The 13,792-nt window shown below is 47.4% G+C and overlaps 1 protein-coding gene across 1 annotated transcript in view; it reads right to left on the bottom strand.

Moving 5' to 3' along the window:
• The window catches only part of LOC119167131 (open rectifier potassium channel protein 1), a 124,753-nt gene that overhangs the window by 42,608 nt on the left and 68,353 nt on the right, over nt 1–13,792 (bottom strand). Inside the window, exons 3-4 of the mRNA XM_037418559.2 lie at nt 8,225–8,401; nt 762–1,094 (exon numbers count right to left, since the gene is read on the bottom strand). Of these exons, the coding sequence (XP_037274456.2) occupies nt 762–1,094; nt 8,225–8,401 (510 nt within the window). The remainder of the gene's footprint in view (nt 1–761; nt 1,095–8,224; nt 8,402–13,792) is intronic.

Here is a 13,792-nt window from a genome sequence, read left to right as displayed (position 1 = left end):
CAAGTACATAATAGCCTCTCGATGCGCTTGACGTAACTGGTTACAATGTACGTATGCATATGCCTGCTGATATATTAAATTCGGTCTTTGGTCAATTAAAGGGGTTAGTGCTGCTGTTCGGCGAAAATATGAGAGGAATGACTTCTTCTCCTATATTTGACAAATGAGTTTTTACGGGTCCCGTAACACCATATCCAGAAGTCTCATATCTCGTATGATGTATGAACATATACAGTCTTTTGCATATGATAACCAAACGATATATATCCGCTGGTGAAAGGAGTGCCGGCATTTTTCGATAGACTTGAACAACGCACGTGCATGTGTATATCATGAATGTGCACCGACAGGTTAAACTATACCTGCTGTATTCGCATCAGAGACTCACAGTATAGACTAACTTTTAGACCTTTTGAGGGCATAGTTGTTGCATACTGACAAAAATTACTTTACGCAACAAAAACTCAGCGCACTAGAAAGACACCCAGGGGACAATCACTTGTTCTCATGTGTGTCATTCTAGTGGGCTGGATTGTGAGCGAATTAATTCTCACTTAACTTTGGCTGCGAAGGTACACAAGTCTCCCGGGTACGAGTACGGGACAGAAGACGTACCTAGAGGGCAGGAGACTGAACAACGCCCTATGATACGCTGTCGCTCTTCATAATTGCGCAATTTTTTTGTATCTGTATCAAACATGCAGCCTTTGAAATTAAGGCGATGTCAAAGCCCACTATAACGTCCAAACAGCGTTACGTACCGGCCACGTAGTCGCCGAACCCTATGGTGGCGAGCGTGATGAAGCAGTAGTAGAGTCCCTCGAGATAGGACCAGTCCTCGGTGAACATGAACACGGCGGCCGGAAGCAGCAGGAACACGAGCAGCCAGGGGAGCAGGAATGTGCAGAGGTTGGCGGCGAGCGCGAGTCGCGGAGCCCGGTGTCCCCGGGCCCTCTTGAGGCCCCGCACCATGCCTCGGGCGAAGTGGTCCCCGATGCCCGCCAGCAGGATGCCCGTCATGGGGACGCCCACCACGGCGTACAGCACGCAGAACACGCGGCCCCACGCCGTCGACGGGGCCAAGTGGCCGTAGCCTGCAGAATTGGTTTATTTCAGATCAGTAGACACGTTGGTGTGCTCGCGGAGTCTGCGGATCACTAAACAGCGTTAGCCCCTTAGTTGTCCTGATAGTTCCATAATATCACTCATTAAAGGGGTATTTTTCAAAAAAGTTGGTGTCAAATAACTTTCTGCAAAAAAAAAGTCAATGTCTTGCTTGATTAGCCGACAGCGCGCCAGTGGTCATCTGTAGGACTGTAGCGGCTGGCTCTTCAGGACCATAATAAAGTTCACTATCTATCTATCTATCTATCTATCTATCTATCTATCTATCTATCTATCTATCTATCTATCTATCTATCTATCTATCTATCTATCTATCTATCTATCTATCTATCTATCTATCTATCTATCTATCTATCTATCTATCTATCTATCTATCTATCTATCTATCTATCTATCTATCTATCTATCTATCTATCTATCTATCTATCTATCTATCTATTATAAATATTTATTTATTTTATTTATATAAATAAATAAAATAAAATAAAAATAATTTTGCAACGCCCCAATCCAGGATGTAACTGCCCCAGACTTATAGTGCACCTGCGCGGGTCTACAATTAAGCCGTCCCCGTCATCTTCGCTCAACAGGCTTCAGGCCTGGCCGACGACCCAACTTTGATTGACTGCTGGATTCGTCGACTTCACCATCGCTCATTACTGGACTTTAAAGACGCGAAGCAAACCTGCATGTGCATTTTTGAATAGAACAAATATTACGCCTAAATTCAGACTTTCAAAATAATAGTAAAACGGCTCAACCAAATCTTGCCATCCCGTGCGGCTTTGAGCTGAAGATTGAGCCAGCACTGATTCAGCAGCTCCGGGAAAGAACCGAACCCCTACTCGCCACACGATTGCGCCAGCGGTTCGTTGCAGTGGCCCGTGCCTATTATGTCAATGCGTGGGGCTCACTTTCCGTCTGTCCTTTCGAATTGCAGGGGCCCCTTTTCCATTATGTCGAGGTGTTAACCTTTTCATAAATGCCTCCCTGGGCGCCGCCATAGCCCTCTCTTGGGCTGTGCAAATTGGCGCGACAACTCGAAAATGCACTGACAACGCTGCGCCATTAGCCTTTGTACTCCCGCGCACAGCCCATCATGGCGGTGTTTTTTTCCTTCCTGTGAAAAGGTGTATATAGCTCCTCCCTCCCTTGCACACGCTTATGCCAGCGGTATAGCAGCGACGACGTCCTGGACAAAGGTTCATGCGTGTCCACCACAGGGTTACGGTGCTCGGCCGTTGATCGGAAGATCGCGGGTTCGTTTCCGGCAATGGCAGTCGTCTTTCGACGGAGGCGAACTGCTACAGAGGCCCGTGTGCACTGCGATGTCGGTTCACGTTTAAAAAAAACACTAAATAGTGAAAATTGCCAGAGGCATCCACTACGGCGTCTCTCATGGTTATATCGTGATTTCGGGACGGTAAACTGCAGATATTATAGTATACTTGGCGCATTCCGGGTACTGCATGGCGCGCTTCGTTTGTATGCCACTGGGTGTGCACGCGAAGTTGCCATCCGTGAACTCCGCGAGAACGGTGCACGACAAGCAATTTTTCGCAGACAACGCCGGGACGCGCCGACTCTGTCACTTCTCGAAGAGTGGAGCGGCTTGCGCGAGCCGCTGTGTGTGTGTGTCATACTCTGCGTGCGCGAACGATGCGTTATGCAAGCGGGCCCGACGGCACTTTCGACACACCTGTCGTTGGGATGCGTTGCGAAAGATTTTGCACGAATTGACACGGTTCCAGCTCGGGTACGGGCTCGTATCGTTGTATGCCTCCAGGCGCATGATGCACATAGCGAGCTGCAACGAACGCGGCCGAGCTTATGAAGATGCATGAAGCGCGAGTGAGGGATTTCTGAGAAACATCCGAGGATACACAAAAGTCTAGAATATGCACATATAAACTCACTATAGCAGCATTTGTAGTTATAGTGATAATATAGTGAGGAAGAGGAAGAGTTTCCACGTCTGTTGCTGCGCGTTGGGTTCGATCAGGGCGAATCTTTCTTAAAATGGGGCGGTCAGCGACTTCGATTATTGTTTTCTTTAAAGCGGACCATGTTTGAAGTTGACGCTCATGACTGCGTAACCAGGCTGACTAGGTTTGTAATTGATGCTCATGATTGCGGAACCATGTGGACCGCGTTTGCAGTTGACGCTCATAACTGCGTAACCAGGCGGACCATGTATGTAGTTGACGCTCATGATTGCGTAACTATGAGGACCATGCAAGTAGCTGACGCTCATGACTGCGTAACCAGCCGGGCCAGGTTTGCAGTTGACGCTCACGACTGCAGCCTCATAGGCAGACCTGCAGGTTTGTAGTTGACGCGTTCATGATTGTGAACCAGGTGAGCTAGGTTTGTAATTGACGCTCATGATTGCGGATCCAGGTGGACCACGTTTGCAGTTGACGCTCATGACTGCGTAACCAGGCAGACCAGGTTTGCAGTTGACGCTCATGACTGCGGAACCATACGCAGACCTGCAGGTTTGTAGTTGACGCGCTCATGATTGCGAACCAGGCGAGCTAGGTTTGTAATTGACGCTCATGATTGCGGAACCATGTGGACCACGTTTGCAGTTGACGCTCATGACTGCGTAACCAGGCAGACCAGGTTTGCAGTTGACGCTCATCACTGCGCATCCCGATTGTCCGCAACATCAGCAAGGTAGAAGATAACGGCACACAGTTTCACCGGCTCATCCCGAATGTAGTGCTCACTGACTCGTCCATTGATTGAAAGTGTTAGTCTTCGAGTAGTCTCTCCTGCTGAGCTAACAACTGGAGGGACATGTTGCCGCTATACGACGACACAGGTGGTGAAATCGAAGGTGGCTTCAGGCCGATTGTTTTCAGCGTCGGTAATAGTTGCACTAGATGCAGCTGGCGACGTTCGGTAGTGAAATTTAAAGCTGAGGCCGTCGATTCTAGTTACCCCGGTAGATGTGGTATGACGACTTATTGTGATAGGGAGTCTTTACCGTGAGTCAGTGCCGTCTTAAACAAACAATAGGTAGCCCCAGCAGAACACGAAGGTATATAGACCGCACACGCAGAAACAGACGCAGAAACGCTTGTTCTTCCTGTTCCTCGCCACTATAATATGGGGTATCTTACGTCCCAAAACTATAACATGATTGTAAGTGCGTGCTGTAGAGAAGGCCCACGAAAATTTCTACAATCTGGCGTTACTTAACGTCTACATAGATCGTGCACACGTAGGAGTGGACGTCGAACGTCAGTGGCCTGACATTCAAACAACTCGCCTTTCCGTGCCCTTCACCTGCATATCTCGGCTTATTTTTCCTGCTTGTCTACTATCCTTTCTATTTCTCTTGATTGGACGCTTGGGAGACGCAGTAAGGCGAGTGGGTAAACATGATCATTTACCGCTGTCACACACTGAGGTGTGGGCCCCATGTTTCAGTCAGATAACTTTTCGTTGACTAAAGCAATGTTTGGCAAACGACATCTATACCAGCAATGTCGAAAAGCCGCACGATCTTCTTTTTGTTTCTTTTTGAGAGGGGATGGGGATGGGGGGAGATGAAAGGTGTTCTTCAGCTATTTGCGTGTTTTTTTTTCCATGAAACTTCGCACAAAGTCTCGCAACACGGTTGAACGCACAGGAAACCTCACACGTGTCGCGAAGAAGTCAGTGGGCAGTTCTTTATTAGTAGGCCACGTCCACCCAGTGGTTGTGTCTATGGCAACACTGTAACTGTTGCTGCCTCGAGGGCGGCAACTGATTCAGACAACCGCTCTTGTTTCAACGAGGTGACAGATGTTTTAATTAGGTTGCCTCAGATTGGTCTATAATGTATCCGTTTGACAAAAATTGTTATTATCGTGTTTTTTTTTTTCAGGACACCACTAACGCCATTCCTGTATCAGATCCGTTTGTGTTGCTTCGTATACCCCTTTACTGCTTGTCTTTCTTTTACCTTAGTAGCTTTACACTGGGCTGAACTTTGTCCTCCAAGGTACAGGGCCTATGTTCACCTATAATATCATGATATGTTGGGTTTAACGTCCCAAAACCACCGTATGGCTATGAGAGATGCCGCAGTGGAGGGCTCCGGAAATTTCGACCGCATGGGGTTCTTTAACGTGCACCCAAATCTGAGCACACGGGCCTACACCATTTCCGCCCCCATCGGAAATGCAGCCGTCGCAGCCGGGATTCAATCTCGCGACCTGCAGGTCAGCCGCCGAGTACCTTAGCCACTAGACCACCGTGGCGGGGCCACCTATAATATTACAAATAAATGAACGCATAGCAAGCTACTGTATGAATAAGACGGCAAATCACCACTGAACTTGGGAATATATCTGCCTCGTAGAAGACACTCCGCTCAAATTCACTGTACGGTACTCTATGATATCGCCGCATCTGCTGAGGAATTCAGCACCGAGGCAGAGTGCAATAACACGTACACATAGGTACAGCTAAGACCTTCGAGAAACATTTCGCGCTGCTGGCGCCATACCTCGTTGACACAGACGCAAGTGAAGACGCATCTCTACCAGAAGTGCGCCAGCTTCTCGAAAAACATGATCATCGCTCAAGTAACCTGTCGCATCGGGCTGTAAACAAGGTTCTGTAAACTCTGGGCTTTTCGAGTGTTTCAACTCTTCAGCGTCTAACTCACGCACAGAGCCTGCGCTGAGGTCATAGCCTTCGCTAACATCTGGCAGTACCATGCACTAATTGTTCGAATAGCAACAAAAACATATTGGCACAGACAGTTTAACGTACGTATCTCGACATCTCAATACATAATTTAAAGATCTTCTTCTTGCAACGTGCGCAAATGTTCCACGGCCTGCGGGTCTGGCGCTCTTGCATAGAGCCTGGAACTGATCTGATCCGGCAACCGTCACGACTAAGCGCACACACCAGAAAAATTCGGTAGATCCTACGTACTTTGAAAATTGACGTTATGCGAAGCATGCGGAGGGAAGGTGACCGTGTTGACAGCGCATGGCACATAACTACAAATGACGTTAACTCAACGTGACTGTATCAATGAGTACAATGTAATGTTTATAAAATTGGATAGCCCACCATTGAAAGCACAATTCACGTTTCAAGAACATTAAGGTTTATTTGAAAAGTAGATTCAAGACCTGGTGTGGCTCTGTGGTAGAATGCTTGATTGCCACGCAGAATGCTTGGGTTTGATTCCTGCTGGGATAATGACATTTATTCTTTGAATTCGTCGGATGAACGCTACCGATGTCATGTTTTTCTTAACGCTCACGCGTGCAAATTGTCCATGTGTGTTCTCGTCGTTCCGGGGTAGATACCAAGTGTCAATCACCTGTGGCACGTACCCGCACACCAGTGGCACATACCCACCCACTGGTTTGTGCCACTGTATCGCAGCAAGTGTTTGATGGCGTACGCGATGGGATTGTGACACTATTCATAACTTGACAAGCGCATCATATTCGTCGAACCATCTTACCCTCCCATACCTATTTTTGTTAATATAAATTTAAAAGGGTGAAGATAGATAGATAGATAGATAGATAGATAGATAGATAGATAGATAGATAGATAGATAGATAGATAGATAGATAGATAGATAGATAGATAGATAGATAGATAGATAGATAGATAGATAAATAGATAGATAGATAGATAGATAGATAGATAGATAGATGCCAAAAGTGCTTGCAGTAGGCAAAGAAATGTTTCTCATTTAAAAAGCACAGTTACTAATGGTGTACAACAGAAATAGAGCTTACGGACGATCAAGTTTACTTTTAACTGGGGTTATTTCGCGTCGATGCCATTTTATGGTGTCTAAGCTCTCCGTACAACTGGCTGTCTCCTGTATTCCAACGTACGATATATCAATACATGTTTTAATCCAGAGCTTTGCTACTCCATTTCTATCAAGGTCATCTCCATTTGCTACTCCATTTCTATCAAGGTCAAGGTCATCGCGTCGCGATGACCTTGAGCCGCCGGATCGCAAGTGCGACGCAAGGCGAGTATGGCGTCAACGCAAGCGACAAGCTGAATCCCATCATCCGTTTTGTTTTATCTAGCTAAATGGTCAGCCTAGAAATTTCAAGCAAATGCAAAGTTGCCTCCTGGAACACCGCAGCAAAGGGAGGCCACAATAGAGCGTTGTAGAGAAGCTTACCGAGCGCGGAAACGCACAAAGATAAAAAATACCACAGCCACTAGTTGTTTATAGTCATCACAAACCAAGCAAAACACACGTTGAACTCACAATAATTAGATTAGCGACAGTTTAATTTCCACCATTTGTTTTGTTCTAGTTCACTCCACTGTGATTTAGTTTCAATAGATAAATCTCTCAGTACAGAGAGAAAGACAGGTTTATTTACAGATAGGCAGAGAGGTTGACCTGAGCGATGGCTTGCTCTAGCCTGCTACTCTATACTGGGGGAGGGGAAAGGGGAGAATAAAGACTAGTGGATGACGATTGTGAGATAGAGAGGTGAGTATATAGAATTCTTTCTAGCTGAGAAAAATTTTATAGCTGTGAATATAGTCCAGTTGCTTCCAAAAAGGCTATAACCCCTCTTATGACCACGGTTGCACTGTTGGTGTCTGGCCAAGGGCCGAACACGGCCTCATCCTTTAATGACCTACTGCGATATCGTTCAGTAGAAGAAATCAGTGTTTGTCGTACACGTGCGTATGCTGGGCAATCACAAAATATGTGCTCAAGTGTTTATAACACATCATTATGTTCACAATAAGGACTGGTGTCACTGCGATCGATGATTTGTGCGTAGCGTCTTGTGTACGCCACACCAAGACGAATACGATGGATCATACTGAACAGCTCGGTTTCGCACTTAGAAAAAAAGGAAATGGCCGACATGGACGAGCGCAAGCTTACAGTTAACTAACTTTATTATTTGCGAAGTAAATAATACGCTCATCACTCGCGTGGTATGCAACAACAATCATCGCATTATCACGCTCTGCAGATTACAATTAGCCACGCAAGAGCCTAATTTCACCATCCGACAAAGAAACTGTAGATATATCTCTCTCGACGTACCAAATTTCGCTAAATAGAGCAGTCCACTCGTCTTACCGATGGTGGTGACGACGGTGATGGCGAAGAAGAAGGAGTTGTAAAAGTTCCAGTTGGTGTGCGTGTCCTGTCCGTGCTCGTCCATGAGGTTCTTGCTGCGCGCGTCCGCCAGCCGCGCCACGATCGCCTTGATGTCCGAGCTGTTCAGCTCGCTCAGGTTCAGCGACGCCAGCCTCTCTGCACACACGCACAGACGAACGGTAAAACACCGGCCTGTTATCAGGCACGTCTATCCACAGCACGACACATTACGCTCGTGAAGACGCACGTGACAGTTGACCGCCTCGGCCACTGCAGTCGAAAGAAATATAAAATGTAGGCGGCTAAACTCCTTTTTTGTGTCACGCCGCACACCGATCAAACTCCGCCATAGGATGCGGAGTTTAATCGGTGTGCTGCGTGACCGCCCTCACTGATAATGCGCAACAGCTGCCCCGAGCACTGCCAGAAGGGGCTCACACGCTAGCGCTTTCTGGCCCGTGTACGGGGCTGGCTTACACTTTCTCAGCAATCATGCGATGGCGTCGGGAAACAAGATGCTGCAGACGCGCGATGAACCAACGCCTTGTATCCTAGGCAGAACGCGCTAGCCCACGCTAGCACGTTAGGCCCTGCGTAAGTGGCTGTGTGACAGGCTGTGGCCTCCCCCCCCCCCCTTAAACTCCCTCAGCATTAGCTGCTACGCGGGGCGGATCGAAGGAGACTTTTTTCCCTTCTCTTCCTTCTCTTGCTTTTTCTTACCTATCCCCTTTCACTCCCACATACCTCCTCCCTGTGCCGACCTCTTCAGGTACAATCGTAAAGATAGACACTTACGGGTGGCACTTTCCTCTTCTTTTCCTTTTCATAACCACTTAGATAGATCGATCCAAACGTGGTGTGCACTCTCCGTGCTACTTAGCATCGCCTCATAGTCCCCTTTAGCGGAATACGGTGTAATTTCTTGTGGTGATTGAGAGTGTGGCTTTTACTTTCGCTCTGCTCACAGAGATACATCAGTCGACTACTCAGTGCTCTGTCCTCATCATTGATATTGCCATCAGCCATCGAAACTCACACACAGCGCTGCCCCCGAGTTAACACTGTTGCATGTTTCGCTTCCACGCATATTGTCTGAACACTTTATCTAAACACTGCATGTTCCCACGTGCAAAGCGAATGTGAAGTGCATTTGGTATCGCACAGCACAATGCTGAAGGTAAGTTTAGGAATGAAGCTCAATCCATGCGCGTTAAATTCACGTGCGCTTTTCAAGTGTTTGGTTTCATTGGAAGAGCTTGCTTAGGGTAAAAATTCACACTGGCACTGCATCTCTGGCAGCTGTGGGCTGCTATTCAGTTCCTTCTCGTAACTTGACACTGAAGACATAATATCAAGCGCAGTTTAGGAACTGATCTGGTGGCCGTAGATATCTTATCAAGTTCCTCCACCAAGACTCTCCACTACTATGTCTTGCACTGATATCAGTGAAGCCGCCATTTTGGTACATTGCATGGAATAGGATGCAAATTCGATGACGTCGCAATAATGTTGGGGGAGGGGGGGGTATCACTTTTTACTTTTGTGTGGTTTGCTGAAAGAGGCCTTTTGCGGTGTTGCCGTATAATTATCAATATTGAAGCAGGCTAAGCGCAATCCGATTATGCGGTCTTTACGTCATCAAAGACGCCATCTTGATGAACCACTACGTCATAAATCTGCATCTGTGACGTCACGTGCAAACTATTCATACGGACGCGAAGCAGCAAGATATACAAGAGTCGTCCAGTAGTACGTAGTAAGGAACACGAGCTGCGCAGCTGCACATATGAGTACCTTTTAATCCGAGAAAAAAAAAATCTTCTTGTGGCAATAACTGCTTTGTCTGTCGACTGCTACTCTCCTTCCGGAAAAGAAAGAAGATGGAGCAGAGTGAGAGAGTGAGCATGAAAATGAGAGTGAGCAATCAGCAGTGGCTTACCCATAAAGGGGAGAAATTTTGGAGGCTCATTCTCCCGCCCCTTTTCTGGAATACGCCCCTCCTTCACAACCGCTGTGCTTTTTTTAAAATTTTGCGTATATGTATACACGAAAACCGAAACACATTCACGAACATACATCTCAGGGGGGTCGGACCTTCCCCCTGGCTAAGTACGAAACAGCAAAGCATGATGGGCGATATGCGTACATGTTCTGCGCACGTCGCGTTACAATAAGCAGGAATCTACAAAGCCTGTGGAACTGGGACCGAGGTCACTCTATACATTGCACGTGTCGAGAGCGCTTTTGCTGAGCAGTAGTTCTTCCATAACCCCACAATCATCTCCTTCGATAGAAGTCTATCGTCCTAATGCACGTGCAGATCAATGAAAAGCGATGCGCTCGCAGGGACAAACACGCGCAAGAGCCTTCGCCTACACAATCGGCCTTCGGGTCCGGGCAGCTATAGCAGCGCGTGATTCCTTTGCCGGAAAAAGAGGAACCTTGTAACTTATGCGGCGATAAAGCCATAGCGCTTATGTACTCAAGTTCAACGGGTCTCCGGCGCTGCACACTTAAAAGCAAGACGTACGGATCTCGAGGTCGCAGGGACAACGCATTCTCTTGTTCTCGTTCGGGTCTCTTCGCGAGAAACAGAGAGGCACGGAAAGAAACCCGACTGGCCTCGTTTCGATGACGTCAATGGATCCTCCCTCGCGCCCTCGCGGGGCCCATCCCTCATTTTTTTATTTTGTGTCTCGCATAGACCGCACCGCTAGAGACGCCCGCACAAAGCTCGAAGGCTGCGGCAGGCAGCTGCTGCGGGTGCGTATTTCTGTGCCTGCCTGTGTGTGTGTGTGAACGATCGCCAAAGCACCGTCGTCAGACATTCATTGCCGTCCGACGAAGAAATACGGCTATTTTCTTTCTTTATTTTTTTTTGAGGGGTTACGCCTCTTTGCACTTCCAGACGCCTATCAAAACACACAATTGCCAGGCACAGCAACGCCTTCGGCTATAACAATCCGCGGGCCCCGCGCCGCGCAAACCTACAGGCTCGCCAAATCCGTGCAGTCTAGCTCAAGGCGGACCGCGGGCTATCGCCAGTCAAAGGACGTCCTAGAAGCGGTATTGCACGGTGGCGGACGGGCAAGACTACTCATAATGCGATGTCGCGCGACTATTCCGTTTTCTTCTGCAAAGGTTCATGACCTTAGTACGTTGTTTACAGTCGCGTTAAGTCCGTTGTTCGCCGAGTTTGACCGCTCACCGTAAGAGTTCACGTAAGAGTCCGTAAGTACCCCCGAGGGCCATTATTTGTCGGCCAGCAGAGATAATTGCCTCTCGAAATGCAATAATCTGTACTATACGCTGGATTATCGACTATACAGTCGTGAAGCTTTAAGCAGCGTTACTTGTAACTGATACAGGCGAAGGCCCCAGGTGCCTCGTGATGCGCGGAGAGCGAACGTCGGCACCAACACGAAACCACCCCAAAATTATCGTGCGATCGCAGATGACGGCATCACAACGTCAGCAATGGCAAAAAAGTGTGACGTTATTACGACGTCACACAACCTGACGTGACACGGTAACGTGATCACATGACATCGCTTGGTCAAATGTATGCATAAAAGCATAGAGTAATTGTTAGCGTTTTACGTCCCAAAACTATACGATATTCCATTATGACAGACGTTGTAGTAGAGGGCTTCGGAAAACATCGACCGCCCGGCGGTATTTTACGCGCATTGACATAGCGCAGTACACGGTCCTCTGGCAAATGTGACCGTCGCTGCCGGATAGAGCCCGCGATCTCCCTGTGAGCTGCCGAGCACCTTAACAATGGTCCGCCGCGGCAGACTATAGCTCAATAGTGCAGGCTGGTACCGGAGGCCATAGAGTTTCCTAAAATTAACTAGAGGGGACTGTGGCGCTGCGATCGCTTAGCGACCACGGGAATGATGGGTAGTACACACATTTGCCTAGTCTTCGTACTTGCGGGCGGCGAATCGTACTTGCGGCTTCGTTTACTGCTGTGTTTCGGTTCTGTTTTGAAAGAAATATTCAACCTTTTTGAACTTCGTGAGCCAATTTGGAAAGGTAAGTCAAAAAAAAAAAAAAAATAGGGTGGTGAAACGCAATCGCTGAACATTTGCAGATTTGTGTTTCGTCTGAAAACAGCTTCAAGCCACACGAACACACACGGAGCCAAATGCAGCCCAGAAGTACGAAGTTTAGACAAATGTGTGTACTACCCGTCATTCCCATGCTCACTGAAGCGCCGTACGTTGCAGCTCCCATAGACACTAGCGCTAGAGTTCCCTCTATTAGGAAACTCCATGGCGGAGGCATTACAGCACCTCGCGAATGGAAGCTTCTTGGTGGAGGGTGCGGGAGAAGTGACCATTACACTGGACCGAAAAGAAGTTGACTTGTCTTAAAAGAATGCGCCAGGAACCATGGCACTTTCATCTACCTTTATTGTAAGCATCTGCAGATAAAGCGCGATTACTGCTCTCTATCTTGATTGGTTAGCCTCTCGCAAGGCTTAGTTCGCGGGAAGAAACTGCAGCCCCTAGAAAGATGGCACGTCAGCTCCTCCTCCTTAACTCATAAGCGAAACGAGGCCCTTTAGCACAGCACTTACTTCATCTCGCTTCTGTATATGCCTTATCATCTTTTATTCCCGAACTTCCAACTTTCTTCGTTATCCAGAAAACGAACTATATGCCCCGCGTTTATCGCCATTTTTCCCGTGAAGGTATTGGTGTTTGTGTGTGTGCGATTTTTTCCGTTTTACTTTCCTCTTCTCTCTCCTTTTTTTGTCTTCCCCTCTGCCTTCCTTTCTTCTATGTCGCCCTTTCCCGAAGGAGCAGGCAGGCGTTGTGGCTCTTTAGGTGGCAGTTGTCAATTTGTTGCCTCCCTATTTTCTTTGTGTATTCGTGCCTTCGATGTATATAATAATAATAATAATAATAATAATAATAATAATAATAATAATAATAATAATAATAATAATAATAATAATAATAATAATAATAATAATAATAATAATAATAATAATAATAATTTTTTATTTTTATTTCCAGAATGGCTGGCGTTAATCACGTTTGCGGAGGAGCTATGCGAGAGTCACAGACGAAGCACGCGCAGAAAAAACAATTGAAACAGAATCCCCGGATAATGTAACGAGTCAACGTTTAAACGTTTAAACGCTCCAGATTTCCTGCCGTTATTCGTCAGTGGTCTTGTCGGTACTTTAGCGCGTGGCGCAGAACGTGGTGCAAAACACACGGACTATACTTCACGCATTTTTTTTTATTTGTTATCCTACCTCGTGTGTAATAACACGTCAACGGCTCTCTTCGAGGTAAATAAAGTGACGCGGCGTGATCCGTCGTCCTCCTCGTTGCACCGTTTTCCTAAGCTCACGTTCTCAAAGTTGTCCAGCCGTGAGAGTTTTTTTTTTTTTTCTTTCCGGGAGGAGAACAACCTTCGGCCATTGTGTGCTCGGCTTCTGACGGGGGGGGGGGGGGGGGGGGCAATACACGCGATGCCCGTCGCCCGTAAAACCACAGCAGCGCCGCTGCTACGAAAATATATTGG

Source organism: Rhipicephalus microplus, chromosome 6 (assembly GCF_043290135.1).
Source record: "Rhipicephalus microplus isolate Deutch F79 chromosome 6, USDA_Rmic, whole genome shotgun sequence".
NCBI classification, from domain to species: domain Eukaryota; kingdom Metazoa; phylum Arthropoda; class Arachnida; order Ixodida; family Ixodidae; genus Rhipicephalus; species Rhipicephalus microplus.
This window is presented reverse-complemented; position numbering and strand designations above follow the sequence as displayed.